General features: G+C 42.1%; 1 protein-coding gene across 1 annotated transcript in view; it reads left to right on the top strand.

Annotated features, from left to right (window-relative positions):
* The window catches only part of GRIN2A (glutamate ionotropic receptor NMDA type subunit 2A), a 511,029-nt gene that overhangs the window by 366,799 nt on the left and 124,817 nt on the right, over window positions 1-19,413 (top strand). The window contains exons 7-8 of the mRNA XM_075899286.2: window positions 4,707-4,832; window positions 15,017-15,246. Of these exons, the coding sequence (XP_075755401.2) occupies window positions 4,707-4,832; window positions 15,017-15,246 (356 nt within the window). The remainder of the gene's footprint in view (window positions 1-4,706; window positions 4,833-15,016; window positions 15,247-19,413) is intronic.

Raw genomic sequence — 19,413 nt, 5'->3', positions numbered from 1 at the left:
TGTTTCCCAGCATGCTGACCAGGCCACTGCTACTCACCTTCTTGCTCTCTAGGACTTCTCACTGCTCTGTCCTGCTGGGCCAGCTATGTGGTCTCCCACAGCCAAGCAACAGAGCTGAGATCACTGCTCCCCTGAGAAGCAGTACAGACACTAAAACTCTTCAGGTCCAAGGAAAATGCAGTTTTGGGCCCAGGTTCTCAGGATATCACTCCCCAAATGGGATCAGAACCCCAAGTGAATTATTAGGTAAGCACCTTTAAACAATGAAAGGGGGAATGCATGCACTGATTGCTCCCCCAGGCAACAATTATTTACACTGGGCTTGATAATAAATAAAAGTGATTTTACTAAGTAGGATAAGCTGCAGGATCTAAGTGGTAATAAGTGAGAACAGGCAGAGCAAAGTAGATTACAAATTTAAAATAACAGCAAACATTTTAGCTAATTCTAACACTAAAACCTCAGTACAAGCTTATTACACATTCACCTTAAAACTGTTCCTTTTCCAGCTAAGCCATCAAACCAGGGTCTCCCACTCATTGGGGTCTTTGCTTCAGTCCCTTGAATGTGCCATGCCAGCCAGCAACAAAAACCTGCTAGTTTGCTATTGTTTTAAAGATTCCCACTTCTGCCTGGTCAGTCCCTACCATTTAGGGAGAGCATGTGACTTCCTAAGGACAAAAGGCTATTTACATATGATTGCTCAGATATTGAGGCATCCCAGCATTGAAAACACCTTGATGGCTTTCCTTTGCACATTTAAAACCATAAAGCATTCCGTACTCCTTAAGTCAAATTTTTTTTTTTTTTTTTTTTTTTTTTTTTTTACACACAAGAATGATGCATATATCAAAGTAAGATAAACAGATCCAGTGAATTATGACATGAAGATTGATAGATTACAGGAGGCAATTTGTCCCAAGCATCTTTGAGTTATGTATATTTGTGTCCATAAGTCCATTTCATAAAGCATGGGAGAGTCTGTCAACCATTACTTCATTGATCATGGAAAGTACTCTAAGTGTAACCATCTGACTGCAGCATTGTCAGTTCACACAGCAGCAAATCCTGCTGCAACAAAAATAGTGAAGAATGCCTGGGACTGAAGCGTGTATTGTTTGTGTGCTGTCTCTATTATGTGGGTGCATGGTCAGGATTACCAATGCATTTTTTATTTAAATCCCGGCTTCATTGACTATGTCAGGTAGTCTAATTTACATGCCTCTGGCAACAGAGGCATGTAGTCTAGACATACCCTATGTTTCAGATCTTTTAAGGTCTTGATCGAACGCTTGTTGAAACAAATGTAAAGATGCTTTTTATAGTACAACCTTTACTAAAGATTAATTTTAAAAAAATCTTAAGATGAGTCTAATATGTTTGTTATTCTTCTACTGCTGTGTCCACATAGAGTTGAGGATAATATTTGCAATGAGAATTTTTCTATGATAACTACATATTCATTTCTAGATCAGTATAAGTTGAATCTCACTAATCCAGAACTCTCTGGTCCAGAAACATCCATCATCTGGAATAATATTAGTTATTTGGATGTCTACTTTTCATAGGTGTAGCCAAGTTTCCCATGGTCCTATAAAGTTGTTCATAGTCACCAGTCCTAGCTCTCAATGTTCTGAGCTATTATTTAGCTCTAATTTACCTCTAAATATCCTCTAACAGCTCAGTAAGCAGTGGAAGTGTTGGTAATACTAGTAGACAATATTGACCTCCTGTGGTCCAGAAATTTGTCTGGTTCGGAACCGGTCAGGTCCTGAGGGTTCTCAAATAAAGAGATTTAATTGTACTGCATTATCATTCTATTTATGATCAGTTCTCTCTACCTTTATTTCCTTCAGACTTATCCTGTACTTGTGCACATTGAACTAAAACATCTAAATCCCCAAGAATCTGATTGCATTGCTCCTCTATTTGCTGTTACGTTTTCAAGTTCATAATATTTTATAAAATGTTTATGAATATCTTAACTATAATATTACAAGTTGTGGAAGAAAACAAGCCTTCACTCTGTGTTGTGTTTAAGCAACAAGTAGCCAGAGGCAGTTTTATTATGAGCTGCAGCAAGGGAAAAACTGGTTCAGACAGGGGGGAGCCCCCCCCCCCCGAGGCAGATCTTCGAATACAAGCAATTATGAAGCAGTTTATATACTGTCTATTAGATATAATAACAACAACTAGTCTCCTTCCCATTACAAACACCAATGATTAACAGTTATTTTAGTTCCACCCAGATGCTCCATATCTCAAGGTCCATGCCAGAGTCAGCATTCTGTCCTTATCTCCGTATGGAGGCAAGAGGCAAAGGCAGCGTCTAATTACAGATCTCACGTTGTCAGGCCACAGACTTAGCCTGACTCTTGCTCTCTTGTTAACAAGACCAAGATGGCTGCACACAAATTCCCTTATTCCCTTTTACATATCTTACAAATCAGATCCTGCAAGTAGTTTTTTTTTAAATCTGCACTGATTGCCCTGACCTACTTCCTATTGTTTAGAAAATTCCTACCTTTGAGAGAGATCGCCTAGATATAAATGAGAGAGCCAGCAGTATCCCTCCCAACGGAAAGCTCATCCTTTGTATGCATGACTTCTATGGATAGGTTACATGCACCGTAGCATTTCTTTTTCTTGTCTTACCTTTGGTGAAATTCTGCTCTTTCGAATCAAATTATGTACATGATGGTATCATTTAAACACATTTTTTCTAATATATTTTTAGTAGATTGTAACTTTTGCTGACACTGCTTTATTATTAGATGCTTGCCTTGGAGGCAGGTTGAACAGGGTCTGTATGCCCTCTCTCTTCCGATCCTTCACACACCATATGACTGGGTCAGACCTGTTATAAGTAACAATGTGAGATATGAAGATCCACTTAGTTATTTAGTCTACATTTGTTGTTCAGTGCTGCTTTTTGCTCTTTTTGGTTTGCTTCTGTTTGTTTTTTTAAATTCTCCACCTCATCACCAGGCTTTTTATATTATTTAAGAGCAATTTCTTAAACTTGTATTTATAGCTCAGCTTAGCTGCAGTGCCCTGTTCTGTTTTATTTCTATTCGAGTTTAATTTGAGCTGAGTTTTGAATATTTTGTATATAATATTTATTTCTGAACAGAAATCCTCAGACATTCTATTACCTCTGAGACAATTTTTCTAATACTGTACTCTATAACCTCTGATCAGTATTTCAAGTCGTGTCTTGACTAGGTTCTCCCAAATTAAAATGTATTAAGTTTTTTTTTCTAAATCAGCCTCTCAAATTATCTTTGGGTTTTCAATACTGCTTTGAAAATACATCCTAACCTCTCATTTTTATGTCTCTTATGCCAATCGATATAAGAATAATTAACACTCTGGTCATCTGAAGAAGTGGTCTGTGCCCACGAAAGCTCATGATACTATCTACTTGTTAGTCTATAAAGTGCTACCAGACCATTTGTTGTTTAAGTTTATCCTATACAGACTAACTCAGCTACCCTCCTGAAGCTTACAATTATTAGCAGTTATCAACAAATGCTGGGTTTCTTAAAAGGGCTTCCCTTATGTCTGTGTACTTCCAAATGAATGTCGAAGTTTCCTGTACCTCTTAAGAAACTTCTTATTTTGCTTATTTGCTACATTGTGCCAGCAATTTTATTCTCATTTCAGATGGGTCTGAGATATCTTATTTAAATAAATACATCTCTGTCCATCACTCCCTTTTCAAATGATCTTTCAAAACATGTCATTCAAATTTAGCAAAATTGATACACCTGCTAAAAGCCAGCCAAGAACTGTTACTATTTACCTTAAGAAACTTTTAATCCAGAGATTAAAATGTAACTTGCAAACTGGTATCTTTGCATATTGTAGAAACATATAGCAATGCCTGCTCAATGGAAGAGAAGAAAAAAAGTAAAGTAAAAGCTCTCTTCAGTGTTCTGTGGTCACATGCCCTTACATGAGGCATCTGAGTGATGTCCCCACAGCAAGATACCTAAATTCCCTGATTCATCATCACAGGCTCAGAAATTATAGATTCATTGTACTAACCTCAATAGAACTGTAATATTTGTAATAATTATGGGTATAAACTGATTCTCCAAGCAGCAAATCCTTTCCTTTTCTGAGCATGGTAAATGTTTTTCTTTAAATTTGTCTGTAAAGTCGGATATTTACCCTTTTTCCTGACAGTTTGGCTTAGCTAAGATAAATGGGGGAAAATGGGGGGAGGGGGGAAGAGATGAATATGTACTTCATTATAATCCTGATTCAGATAGATTAGGGTGGTTATATTTATATAGGCATATATAATTAAATGTATAAACAAAAATTACAAGATGCTTATATAATTGAGAACCAAATAATCAGTAGATATGTGATAAAAATCAAACTAAAATTTAATGTGAGATAGATTTTGCCCAGTGTTTATAGCAAAATGCAGCCTCCATTCTTGAATTTCAACTCAAGATGAATTAATATTTTAATTTTATTTACAATTAAATATAGAAGCAGCAATCAAGGACAGATTGCAGGTTCTTCCTCTTTCAATATTCCATTCAACCAGACCTCTCATTCTATATCGTTACATAGTTAGTGTTTTGGTGGTAAAAGATAGTTTACAAAAAAGTTGCTAGACATTAGAATTCTTGTTGTGCTGTGACTAGTTTAATGAATTGTGTTTGTTTCTTTTGTCTGTTTTGCTGCAGAGCCTTTTAGTGCTTCTGTCTGGGTGATGATGTTTGTGATGCTTCTCATTGTGTCCGCCATGGCTGTCTTTATATTTGAGTACTTTAGTCCTGTAGGATATAACAGGAACTTAGCGAAAGGGAAAGGTAAGCTTTATGTTTTACAAAATCAAGGACTGTGAAGAATTACACACCTCCCTCCCTTCCCACCTCTCAAAACAAATAACAATATTAAAGCAATTTGAATAGCTTTATAATTACATTTATTCTAACTAAAATGTTTCTCAGCTTGAAAGCCTGTCTTGTCATGTTTCATATTAATATATTGTAATAACTACGTTGGTGAATGAGTGTTATTATAGAAAAATCACATTGAAGTTATGTAGTGGTCAAGGTACCATAGTAAGCCCAGAGTACTGATATGGGAAATATCTGGAATTAATACAGTTGTATATTAGCACATATTAATCTGATTACAGTTTCCTTGTACTCCAATAGTGATAGAAATGTAGCCGTGCCAAGTTCCCATTGATTCTTGGGAACTGACTGAGCATTCAAACTCATTGATCTAAACCACTAATACAGTCCTTGCTAAAAAAAAAATCCCTTGCAATAAACTCATCTCTAAAAAGGGAAGCTTGGAGCAGCCATGCTCCTTAAAATATAATGTGCAAAGCTGTATGTTGAACTCACTCCTTTATTTCCCCCCAAAAATGACTTTCAAATTATACCACTACATCAAATTATGGGGAATGTACCTATGTCAATTAAATCAAATGATAAACTATAGTGGAAGCACTTTTGCTCCAAGAGTCAGTATTTCTTATATGCATTTATATCATGCTGTGCGTCTAACTTAGTGATTTTACATTCAGTTTAATAGGTTAGCTTTTTTAAATTCTGCAACACACATTTTTTATTTTATAGTACAACTTTTCAAGTTGAGGAATGACATAGGAACTATTGTATGCTGTTAGTAGATTCTAGCATGTGTCATAAGTGTCAGGATGCTCAGATACTATGAAGAAAGGTACTCATATAATAAATTAAGGAAATAGGTAGAAGACCCACCTTTGGCAGATTATAAATATCAATTGTTAATAAACTTTTGACATACTATATTTTTCCTCAGGATTTCTCTCAAAAGAATTTAGGAATATTTTCTGAAGAGATTCCTTATGAAAACAACCAGTAAAAGAAGCAGTTTAGGAGCAATATTTCTACTTTTTCTATCTAGCCATTTTCCTCTAATTCTTAGATATCCAGCAGCCTTCATAGTTTAATCTTTATAAAATATTAACAAACCCTAATGGTTTTAATAGTCTGATCTATCTTAATGCATTAAGTGTTACGAAGATCTGTTATTTTCAGAGGAAAATCATATTGTATAACTGTTGTACATCTGCTGATGAGCAAAGATATTTACTCTTGACATAATTTTAAAATAGAGCTTATCTGACTTCCTGAGGTCCTGGCTACTTGAATCTGACTCAATGCCTTTGAAAATCAGGCCATGAAAAATTAAACAGATGCCACTATAGGAGCCAGGATTCACCAGTGAAATGTCCCACCAGGTCTCCTACTCCATCAATCAGGATAAATATTTGGCTGAATGTTTGGCCCCTCTGTGTATCATGTTGGCTTGCACAAATAGCCAACACACCAAGGGTATGTCTACACTAGCCTCCCTAGTTCGAACTAGGGTGGTTAATGTAGTCATTTGAACTTGCAAATGAAGCCCGGGATTAAAATATCCCGGGCTTTATTTGCATGTTCCCGGGCACCACCATTTTTAAATGCCTGGTAGTTCGGACTCCCTGCCCGCGGCTACACTCGGCAAGGTCTAGGTAGCTCGAACTAAAGCCCCTAATTCCAACTACCATTACTCCTCCTGCAATGTGTTGATAGCCTGTGCATGGCACCATTTAGTGTTTTACACCAGTGTGTCTCAAAGTGATTGTCGGGCCTGCTTTGGGAAAGCTGCTAGTGGGCCTCTGCCACTGTGTTTACCTAAAAGGTCCATAGCCACAGAGCCTTGTGGCTCCCATTCAGTGTTTCCAGCCAAGGGGAGCCAGGGGAAATGGTGAACCAGAGCCACTGGGAGCTGCAAGGCTCCGTGGCTATAGACCCTTTAGATAAACAAAGCGGCGTGGGCCTGCTAGCTGGTTTCTCAAAGCAGGCCCATGGAACACTTGGAGAAACATGTTTTAAACCATGAACTCGGTGGCTACGTCTACACTGGCCCCTTCTTCGGAAGGGGCATGCTAATTTTGAATTTGGGAATAGGGAAATCCGCGGGGGATTTAAATATCCCCCGCGGGATTTAAATAAACATGGCCGCCGCTTTTTTTCCGGCTTGGGGAAAAGCCGGAAAAAAGTGTCTAGACTGGCGCGATCCTCCGGAATAAAGCCCTTTTCCGGAGGATCTCTTATTCCTACTTTGAAGTAGGAATTCTATTAGAAAAGCCTCCTTTTTCCTCACAGCTTAACTTTGCTTTATATTACCAAAGTCTTAATTGTTGTCCCTAGGCATCAGGCCTTCCATCTTCACTAAATATATGTCAATACCCCCCTTTAATTCCAACCACATGTGTCTTGGAATCATCAGGATACTTGTGTCGGTAAATCATGGCAGAGACACAATGGGAGCACCAGATAAAGGCAGGGCATGTGACGCCTCTATGTGAAGCCTCTAGGTAACTTCTTCCTGACCTCAGCCCATAGTCCTCATGCTCTCCTTGTCCCGTTTTATCCAACATTACTTGGGGGAGGGGCAGAGAGTGGGCTGTCCTCCTGCTGGGCCAGATACTGATTTCTGAATTGCAAGGCTTTCCCAGGAACAACAGTGGCGAAAGGAGCAGAACATGGTGCTGCTGGATGGCCCCATGCTGAGCATGCCTCCAGCGTGTCTATAAGGACTCCAGCTCTGCACCAGCCCTTCTATGCAATTGCATCTCCTGTCAGTGGAGCTGTTAAGGCCTCAAAAGGGCATGGTTAGGGGTGGTATCATTACAGCCTTACTGAAGGAGCTGCCAACACTGGGAGTACTGCTTCTTTTGCCACTGATTCTCAGGAGAGCCCTGTGGTTCAGTTCACTGGGCAACTCCACAAGCATGGCTGTAGAACTGTGACATTCCCCCACCCATGCTTTATGAAATTGGGCTTAAGAATATAAACATGCATAGCTCAAAGATGTACCTTATGTAATTTATCAATCTGAATGTTACAGAGTCTGCTGGATCTGTATATCCTATTTTGGTGCATGTATCATTCTTGTATGGAAAGTTAGAAATAGGCGTATGAGACTGTTTATATTATAAAAAGTTCTATTGAGAGCCATCACTTGTGCTTCAGAAGCATGAACCATTGGGTGATCAGTTGAATAACTTGTAAACAGCCTTGTTTAGTTTGTAAATCCAAAGGTGACTGGACTAGTAAGACATGTGACCATACCACCTACTATTGGAATTCCATTTTGACCAAGTGCACACTTTCAAAGGTGATGAAATATTCAGCAATATCTCTAGACTCATTATAAGCTGGCACAGTTCATCCTACTCTTGGATTTTTGGAGAGGAGGGTCTTACAGCATTGGGATGCTAACTCTTAGTCAAATACAACCAGTTCATTCAGTCTCTCCCTCTCCTCACGCAGCTTTTAGGCTTCCCTCTGGATTTCTAGAGTTAGCTCATGAGCAGCCTTTTGTTTAAGCTTTTTCAAGAGTTCCAGGGCTTTCTCATGGGCAGCCTTTTTCCTGGCAGCATGGCTTCTACCTCACGCTTTTTTCTTTCCATTTGTCTTTTATATTCTGCCTTCTTCTCTGCTGCTTAGGCTCTTTGACGTTCCAGTTTTTTTCTCATTCTTTTTGCTGATTTTCCTGCCTCTATTTTCCTTACCCAAAGTAAGCAAACAGAAAACAACAAACCAGCAACTACTTGGTTCACTAAACACTACACTTAGAACACACTTAAAATCGCTACTATCAACCAGAGCAACCAGCTGTGCACATTACCCTTCTTGCTGTGCCACTGTGATGGCATGCAGTCACAGAAAACCCCTTCGGATTTTTCCCCAAAGTGCTTATCATGCTACTGACACCTGCCTTTTTGTTCTCTGGGGCTCCCCAACACACTGTTCTGCTAGCTCAGATTCTCTGGTCTCCCCCAGACAAGGAACAGAGTTGGGTTTACCGCCCCCTTTAAGACTAATGCAGACACTGAATCAGTTCAACTCTAGGAAAATGCAATTCTAGCATTTCTAGGGCACATTTGATATTCCCCACACGTAACAATTTTTTACACTAAGCCTGTGTAAATAGTAGTAAATGCAACTGTTTTTAGTACAGTAGGATTTAAGTGATTGCAAGTGAAAACAAACAGATCAAAGTAAGTTACTTAAAAAAGGAAAGTGATAGAAATGTAGCCGTGTTAGTCTGGGGTAGCTGAAGCAAAATGCAGGACAATGTAGCACTTTAAAGACTAACAAGATGGTTTATCAGATGATGAGCTTTCATGGGCCAGACCCACTTCCTCAGATCAAATAGTGGAAGAAAATAGTCACAACCATATATACCAAAGAATACAATTAAAAAAATGAACACATATGAAAAGGACAAATCACATTTCAGAACAGAAGGGGGATGCGGGGGGGGGGGGGGAGAGAAAGGAAGGAAGGTAAGTGTCTGTGAATTGATGATATTAGAGGTGGGGAGAGTGGGATGTTTGTGAGCTAATGGTATTAGAGGTGATAATTGGGGAAGCTATCTTGGTAATGGGTAAGATAGTTTGAGTGTTTGTTCATTCCTTCTTGGAGAGTGTCGAATTTTAACATGAATACCAACCCTGGTACCTTCCCTTGCAACAAATCCCGTTGCCAGCTTTGTCCACATATTCATTCTGCTGATACCATTACTGGACCTAACCAAGTGAGTTATAAGATCAAGAACACATATTCCTGCGCATCCAGAAATATAATTTATGCTATCATGTGCCGAAAGTGTCCGTCTGCTATGTACATTGGACAAACATCTCAGACACTTCGCCAAAGGATTAATGCCCACAAAACTGATATCAGACAAGATCACAAAGAAAAAACAGTTTCTTGCCATTTTAACCAGAAAGGACACTCTCTCAATGACTTAACCACCTGCATTCTGCTACAAAGACCTTTTACATCTGCACTTGAAAGGGAATCCTCTGAACTGTCATTCATGTTAAAATTCGACACTCTCCGAGAAGGAATGAACAAACACTCAAACTATCTTACCCATTACCAAGATAGCTTCCCCAATTATCACCTCTAATACCATTAGCTCACAAACATCCCACTCTCCCCACCTCTAATATCATCAATTCACAGACACTTACCTTCCTTCCTTTCTCCCCCCCCCCCCCCCCCCGCATCCCTCTTCTGTTCTGAAATGTGATTTGTCCTTTTCATATGTGTTCATTTTTTTAATTGTATCCTTTGGTATACAGGCAGTCCCCGGGTTACGTACAAGATAGGGACTGTAGGTTTGTTCTTAAGTTGAATCTGTATGTAAGTCGGAACTGGCGTCCAGATTCAGCCGCTGCTGAAACTGACCGCCAGTTCTGATTTACATACAGAATCAATTTACGAACCCCAAGCGTCCCCAAGTCAGCTGCTGCTGAAACTGATCAGCAGCTGATTCCAGGAAGCCTGGGGCAGAGCAACTCTGCCTCAGGCTTCCTGTAGTTAGCGCTGGTCAGTTTCAGCAGAAGCTGACTTGGGGACGCCTGGGGCAGAGCAGCTGGGGTGCTGTTGGGTTGCTCCAGTAGCGCCGCTCCTCGGCACTACTGGAGCAACGCAGCAGCACCCCATCTGCTCTGCCCCAGGTGTCCTGATTCAGCCGCTGCTGAAACTGACCAGCAGCGGCTGAATCAGGACCAGAGCAGCTGGGGTGCTGCTGGGTTGCACCAGTAGCACCCAGAGCGGCGCTGCGGGACCAACCGGCAGCACCCCAGCTGCTCTGCCACAGGCGTCCGGAGAAAAGCCTAGTCTGCTGGGGGGGGAGGGCGGGCGTACTAGCTGCGCCCCCCCCACCCCAGCAGACCAGGAAGACTCGGGCGGCGGACCGAGATGCTGCGCGTCCCGCCGCCTGGGTCCTCCGCGGCTTTGCTCCCCGTCTCCCTGGTCTGCTGGAGACCAGCAGACCAGGGAGACGGGGAGCGCCTCTGAGGACGCCGGCAGCGGAGCAGCCCAGGCGCGCCTGGGGTGCCCCGCTGCCCGAGCCCCCCCGCGGCTTTGCAAAGCGCGGGGAAGCCGGCAGCGGGGCAGTCCAGGCGCGCCTGGGGTGCCTCGCTGCCCGAGCCCCCCCCCCCCGCGGCTTTGCAAAGCACGGGAAAGCCGGCGGCGGGGCAGTCCAGGCGTGCCTGGGGTGCCTCGCTGCCCGAGCCCCCCCCGCGGCTTTGCAAAGCCGCGGGGGGGGCTCGGGCAGCGAGGCACCCCAGGCGCGCCTGGACTGCCCCGCCGCCGGCTTCCCCGCGCTTTGCAAAGCCGCGCGGGTGGGGGGGGGGGCTCGGGCAGCGGGGCTGCCCCGCTGCCCGAGCCCCTCCGCGGCTTTGCTCTGCGTCTTCCTGGTCTGCAGACCAGGGAGATGCAGAGCAAAGCCCCAGAGTACACGGGCGGCAGGACCGCGAGGTCCCGCAGTCCGTGTACTCTGGGGCAGCCCCGTTCGCAACTGCGGATCCGACGTAAGTCGGATCCGCGTAAGTCGGGGACTGCCTGTATATGGTTGTGACTATTTTCTTCCACTATTTGATCTGAGGAAGTGGGTCTGGCCCATGAAAGCTCATCATCTAATAAACCATCTTGTTAGTCTTTAAAGTGCTACATTGTCCTGCATTTTGCTTAAAAAAGGAAAGAATGCCCAGCTAGTTCTAATTCACTAAAAAACTGATTGCAAGCAAATACTTACCCTAAAGAGCTGTTTTTGTTTGAAGTCTTAAGTCAGAGACAAACTCTTATTTATTCTCACTTGTGTCTTGAGCCTTCTTTAGAGTTCTATGGCTGTGTCTACAGTGGCCGCGAGTATTTGCGCAAGGACACTGATGTTCTACTGTATGAAATCAATGCTTCTTCTGCAAATACTCTGACGCGCCCGCTCAGGGATAAGTCCTCTTGCACAAGTGTTCTTGCGCCAGAGGCCAGTGTAGACAGGTAACATCAATTTCTTGCGCAAGAAAGCCCGATGGCTAAAATGGCCATCGGAGCTTTCTTGCACAAGAGAGCGTGTACAGTGGCATGCATGCTTTTGCGCAAAAGCAAATCTTTTGTGCAAAGGCACATGCCAGTATAGACACTCTTGCACAAATACTTCAATGCAAAAACTCTTGCAGTAAAAGTATTTGCGCTAAAACTTGCTAGTCTAGACGTAGCCTGTGTATCCAAGCATGCTGGAGTATTTCCCTGGTAAGCCAAAGACAAAAACCTAATAACTTTCCCTTGCTTAAATAATCTTTTCCCGCAGAGTGGGAAGCTTTTGTTCTACATTTCCCCTTCCATGGAAAACTACCTGGTCAAAACGGAATTCCACTATCAGGTGTCTTATTAGTTCAATCACCTTTGAACTTCAGGACAATCAAGGCTGTTTACAAGTCATTATGTTGATTACCCAGTTGTTGAGGCTTCCTGAGCACCATTGATGGCTCTCATTATCACATTTAAAACGATAAACAATTTCCTATATACAAGGATGATACATGCACCAGAATATGATATTCAGATCCAGCAGACTGACATTAAAATTGATTAGGCATATTTATATTCATAAGCCAGATTTCTTAAACCATGGAGGTAACAGTCATAACGATCCCCAGCCCTGCTTCCAGCTCTGTCCCATACAGACCCCAAATAGGAGACACAGCTGTGTGGAAGGGCTGAGGGTGAGGATGGGTGCAATTCAGCTTTGCTGGAGGAGCTGCTGGCATAGGGTCCTCTGGGCAACCCCAAAGGTCTGCTCCTTTAGCTGCTGTGTTTCTCTTAGGCTACGGCTATACTGCTGTTTTTTTCTGGAAGATGATATGCAAATTGCACTCACATTTGCATATCTTCTGATTCTTTTTGCAGAAGAGGTTTTGCCACTATTTGGCCCCGTGTAGATGGGGCCAAATGTTGGAACAAGCCCTTCTTTCATGAAACCTTTTAAACCTCAATTTATGAGGAATAAGGGGTCTCATGAAAGTCCCCCCCCCCCAACATTTGGCCCCGTGTATACGGGGCCAAACAATGGCAAAACCAAGAATCAGAAGAAGATATGCAAATGTGAGTGCGATTTGTATATCTTCTTCAGAAAAAAACCAGCAGTGTAGCCATAGCCTGAATGTGTCCCTGCTGGCATCTGGGGAAGGGCATGTCATCCTTCTTAGCCCTCCCACGCATCACCTTTGTTCATGTTGGATAGTGCTACTCATAGGAGCAAAGGATCAGAGCCAATAGTATTTCAGATTCCATTAACAAAAAGAATGGCAATAAAAAAAATCTAAACTGAAGATTTTATATCCAGCTTGGCTTTTCTTTAATGGCTTATGATTTTCTTATCTCCACACATAAAGTACATTTTATCCACACTATGAGCTCAGCCTTTAATGGCATTGGAAGGTGCTTTCATAAACCAGAAGTCAGTTCCATTACAAATATTTATTGCACAGTATTCTCATAGTGCCACCACAGTCAGGGAAGCAGAAAATCTTTTCCAAAGTTGTTCTGTTTGAATGTAACATCAAAAATTAATGTTGTAGTAAAGGAAGAGTTCTGCTGAAAGTATAAATTATAAAGTGCATACCCTTGGTGTGAGTAGTAGTTTATCGCTTTAGAATGTTTTTTTCATTCCTTTCAATATTTGTCTATTGTTTATGTATTTCAAATGGTTAATAGTGAATCTTGAATTATGAAGAAATTAATTCTTGTAAATCAAGCTAAAAACAAGTCAATCAATTGCTATTAATTCTAGTGTTGATTGGGAATTTTGATTTAATGGTTTTGCATTAGGAACCCCAGAGTCTCGAAAACTGAAACTGTTTGAAAGATCAGTTTTAGCTAATTTTCAGTTTAAAAAATAGAAAAAACAGTTTTGAAATAGTGATGTCCAGGTTGCCATTTTTGAAACAATGTTTGATTTTTTGGCAGAGGTGAAAACATTTTTTGATAAATTTAAGTTCATTTTTATTTCAATTTTACGTTATAAATTAAACATGTTGATTGACATTTTGTCCTGATTTTTTTTTCTTTTCAATTTTGGTTTGCAAAAGTTAAGATTGACTTCTGGGGGGAAATTTTTCTAAATTTCAAAACTTCTTGCAGGACAGAAAACAGTTTCCTACTGAGTTCTAGTTAAATTTAATTTTCTAGTATCTTATTGATACAAGGTTATATAAATAAAATGACTTTTAAATAGATAATATCCTTGCTGAATCATTCCTCTTTGTTTGAGTATAGGGGTGGCTATTTTTTCTTCATCTTTCTTGTGAAGTGTGAATTCAAATCCAATCAAACCTATGATTCGTTGTCAGATTCTTCCTCCAATACATCTTTAATCAAAGATAGTGGGAACTAACTCTACATTTTGAGAAGAAAATGTACCTGTTAGCTCTGATTCAATAAGGTACTTGGCAATATCTAACTTTAAGCATGCGAGTATTTCCTTTATAGCCAATGGGACTACTCATGTTTAAAGTTAAGTATGTGCTTAAAAACCTTGCTGAATATAGGCCCTTAGAATTCAGAATGGAAATTTCCTTAAATGTGACTGAACTATTCAGGTCAGAATTTTATCTTATGAAGGTAAATAATTAAGTGGGAAAAGGCTTTGCATTAAAACTAATCAGTAGAGTTTATAATGTCAAGAAGCACGATTAAAATAGAGCAGAGAGGACAAAGACTTGAATAATAGAAATATTTGCAATTACTTATAAAACACTCACCCCAATGTATTGCATTTTAAATTTTAAGTGCCATATAAGACTAATAGTATGGTAAATGCAGTGGCATAAATTTGTATTTTAGAGTGATCCCCTTCACTTGTATGCCATCCAAATCTAAACTTAACAGTGCATGCTTTCAGTTTCCATTTTCAAACTGATTTTTGGTAAACTCTACCTTGAAAAATGTTGAAATAATGTGTTAACGAATATGAAAACTACAATTACAGTGTTCAATACAGTGGTTAAAGAATTAAATCAGGATTATGATGGGTTCATTATGAAAGAATTTAAATCACCTATTTGAGAATATTTTGTTAATATGTATTGTATTTAACCCAATTGAACTGCAGTCAAGTAAAACTAAAATTACTGTGCTGTTTGCAATTATAGCTCCCCATGGGCCATCCTTCACCATTGGAAAAGCAGTGTGGTTGCTCTGGGGCCTGGTGTTTAACAATTCTGTGCCTGTGCAAAATCCAAAAGGGACAACCAGCAAAATCATGGTGTCTGTTTGGGCCTTCTTTGCTGTCATTTTCCTGGCTAGCTACACTGCCAACCTGGCTGCATTTATGATTCAAGAGGAATTTGTTGATCAAGTGACTGGGCTTAGTGATAAAAAGGTATGTGTCCAAGCTCTGAAAAAAGAAACAATCTCCAGCTTCCCATTTATTGTATTCAATTAATCAAAGATATGCTAGATGCTAAAAGTCCCTATCAAGGACTTGCAGTCGCTGCTTTCAGTGAAGCTATGTGGTTTCATATTAAACTTATTTCTTTATTTAAAAATCCAGGCTCAAATAATAAAAACATATTAAACTATTTTTATAGAAGCTTCATATTCTTTTTTTGAAGGAAAAAATATACAATTCAATGAAGTAATCTAAAACTAAGTTGTATGATTCAAACTTACATTCTTTGCGTAGAAGTAGTTGTGTATTATTCCATGAGTATGCATATTCCCAGCTCACTGAAGCCAGAGAATTTTGCCCAGCAGCACTTGTAAAAGTGCACTCATACCCTAGACCAGTGTTTCTCAGCCTTTTTTTATAAAGTACCCCTTTAAAAAAAATTAAGTAACCCCAGTACCTACAGTATTCAGACACAATTTTTTTTCTACCACTGCACCACATTTGTTTAAATAATTTAATCATAGCCGGGTGGGCTGTGAAATTTTCGGGTGTTAAAAGTACAAAAAATAATAAAGTGCTGTAAAACTTAACAAATTCAGTTTTTTCCAAATTTTCAGTAGCCCTGAGGGTACTCGTACCACTGGTTGAGAAACACTGCCCTAGACTGCTAGTTTCCACTCTCAACTCTATGGGTACTTCTAGACTACAAGCTTTTGTCGACAAAGGCTTTTTCGACAGATACTGTCGACAAAGAGCATCTAGACTACATCCAGTTCTGTCAACAAAGCAAGCCACTTTGTCGACATGCTCATGTCGACACAAAGGACAGTGTAGATGCAATAATGCCTTCTGTCGACAGAACTCTGTCGACAAAAGGCATTATTCCTCATAGAATGAGGTTTACCGCCGTCGACAAAACTGCCAAGTTCTGTCAACATCATGTCGATAGAACTCGGCAGTAGTGTAGACGCAGGTATAATTTTGTTGACAAAAGGCCACTTTTGTTGACAAAACCCTGTAGTCTAGACACACCCTATAAGCCTAGGGCATTAACACCTCAACCCCCTTTACTTCCTTCTTTCTGCCTATGGCTAGAATTGGAGCTGGTTTTCACCTCACACTTTTGGTTTCTGATTTCTGTGGGGGGTTCTCTGTAGATAAGTTACATAGGTTGAGTTTAAGTACAATAGTTTGCCATGTGTGATACTATTAACAGGGTTCAAGAGCTGTCTGTTGTGTGTGGGGGGGGGGGACATCCCCACAGTGATCACCATGTGAGGTGCTTGTGTCTCATTGTGAGACTGTAGAGGTCCCTCACTCACAAGAGAGGGAGGCCACACTGCCTCATTATAAGCAGACTTCAAGTAACAGTCATAGGGCAGAGTTCCAGCCCCCTGGTTGGAGTGAAACACAACAGGTTTTAGCCAACCTGGTTGGAGCAAACAATAATTAACAGCTGTGATTAGTAGGCTGTCAGGAAGCTCTAGCTATCTGCGTGGAGCAGAGCCACAGTCTTTAGTCTGCAGCCACTACACAGTTTTTCCTATTATTGGAGCAGACAGTGACAAATAGCCTGTAGATAGGCACTGGCTCTCTCTCAGCGGGCAGAATCACAAATAGGGTTGTGGCCTTTATTCAAGGCAGAGCTGTAGCTGCCTAGGGGCTCAGGCAGGAGGTGATTGCTAAAGTTGTCTAGGGGTTGAGGCAGGGGGTGAACTCCATATAGGCAGGGGGTGAACTCCTAATCTTTGGTGCAATATGGTTGCTATCCCTGCGGTTCAATGGGGACATCTTATCCCCTCCACTGAACTCCAGCGGTGGCAGCTACCCTACAAAATGGGCAGAATGACAGGGATTCCAGCCACAAAATGATGACTCATAGTCCAGCATTAGGACCAGACTAGAGTATGAATCACATCTGGAGTACTGCGCCCATCATTTCATTAAGGATTGGAAAGGGTCCTGCAGAGGTCAACAAGAATGATTAGGGGGCTGGAGCACATGATTTATGAGGAGAGGCTGAGGGATTTGGGCTTATTTAATCTACAGAAGAAAAGAGTGAGGGAGAATTTGATAGCAGCCTTCAGATACCTGAAGGTGGGGGTTCTAAAGAGGAGAGAGGCTGTTCTCAGAAGTAAGATGACAGAACCAGGATCAGTGGTCTGAAGTTGCAATAGGGGAGGTCTAGGTTGACTAACTCCTTTCCAGACTCTGCTCTCCCTCTTACACCTCTCCCCTACATCACAATCCTTTCCCGCACGCATACCCCCCTCCCAGACCTTGTACCCAAAGTCCCTGCTCCAGGTCACAACCCCTTCTTTCACCCACATTCCCTCTCAAATACAACACCTTTGCCTGCACCCCAGTCCAATAACCTGAACTCCCATATGCACCCGAGCTCCCATATGCACCCATCTGTGACAGACTGGGTCGGATCTGGGCACTGCTGAGGGTGTCAGCTCAGGGTGAATTGCTCAAAACCAGGGCTGCTTATGGTCCTTGACTAGAGACCTTTCCCAAATGTGCTCTGTGTGACTGGCTTGTGGCCTTTCAGCTGCCAATCTGGCCAGCAAGAAGCCTCATGAGCAAAACCCCTCAGACACCCCAGCTTTCCCTGTGCCACATTTAGCCCCGGCCCTTACACACAGGTGAGGTTATAAAATCCGATCTCACCAACTCCGAACAGATCCTCCCAGTCTCAAAGAACCAGCCACAGTCCCAGGTCAATTTACACTTTAGATCTTACCAACAAGAGCATCAATCGTTTAGAATCTACAATCTAAAGCTTTATTAATAAAAGAAAAAATAGAGAGTATGATTGTTAAGGAGAATGCATTATATACATCAATCACCAAATTCTTGACACTGGCTCTTAGCAGAGATGTTACAAACTGCTAGCTTAAAAGTCTCTAATGTACATCCTGTATTAGGATGGGTCTGCAATCTGTCTTGGCTTTCTGTCCCTAGCAAGGATGCATCTGGAATCAGGAGCAAGATTGAAGACAAGATGGAGATGCCCCCATAGGATTTTTATATTCCTGGTGTCTCCCAAATTGGAGCTGGTCACATGATCAAGTGACCTATTTGTTTCTCACATGCAAGCAGTCATGAGGCACTGGCTAGTCTGCAGGCTTCCAGACACATTCCTCAGATGTGTATTGGCCACTCTGAGAGCCATTGTTCATGAAGCAGTGCTAGTTAGCACAGCCATTCACTGAACTATCATTCCTCACAATAGCTAGTCTAGGCTCATTGCTCCCTCCCAGACAGGCCCATATTCATAACTCCACATACAAACATTATACAAGTATATGAGTAGTATACATAGAATCAGCAGAGCATAAGCTTTCATGGCCCTCACATGACCCACTCTGTACAGAATTTTGGGCAAACACCACCCATGGGTGCAACAGTGATCTGTCTGCTCACTTTAAAATCCAATAATGTGACTTCAGCTTCCATCTCAAACCCCACATCTAGGCTAGAAATGTCCCATTGTCGGGCGGGGAGGCACGCCCCTGACATGGGGTGCGTCCCCCCCTCTAAGGTCCCGTGTTCTGGTCCTGGCCCCTCTAACAGGGCATATATGGTACTAACCATCCCACTACAAAGTCCAGGCCCCTCTATCAGGGCATATATGGTAGTTGAGGCCTAGCTCCTGGAAAAACCTCTCCTTGCTGGGGTGATTGTCCAGGGTGCGGAAAGGGGTGGTAGAGGAACCCGAGCCCTTCCTCTCCACCGGGTCCCAGTCCAGGGCCCTGTAGGCAGGAACTCTTGCTCCTGCCTGCTCGGTGGAGACTCCAGCGGATACACACCAAGCTGTGATAGCAATCCCTTGCTCTGGGCTGCTTCCTACCACCCTGGCACCCCTATGGTCTGTCCGCCTCGGCAGTGGTCCTTACCAGGGCCGGGGCTGGTGGTGTAGGTGGTCCAGTCCCTCAGGCGGGGTAGACTGCCGGCTTCACTCCCGGAGTCCGATGCTGGCCCTCGCTCTGGCCACAGCTGCTGCGGGAACACCAGGGTTGCGGCCTGGGCCCTTCTCCCCTCCAGTTGCCTCCTCTTCTGTTGGGCTCCCTCTGCCTTTATATGCTGGGAGTGTGCCCAGCAGGGCTGGAGGGGCGGGGCTCTTTCAGCCAGCTGGGCCTGGGCTACTCCCAG

This window comes from Pelodiscus sinensis, chromosome 15 (assembly GCF_052426305.1).
Source record: "Pelodiscus sinensis isolate ZL-2025 chromosome 15, ASM5242630v1, whole genome shotgun sequence".
Classification (NCBI taxonomy): domain Eukaryota; kingdom Metazoa; phylum Chordata; order Testudines; family Trionychidae; genus Pelodiscus; species Pelodiscus sinensis.
The sequence above is the reverse complement of the archived record's forward strand: the minus strand, read 5'-3'. Positions and strand labels throughout refer to the sequence as shown.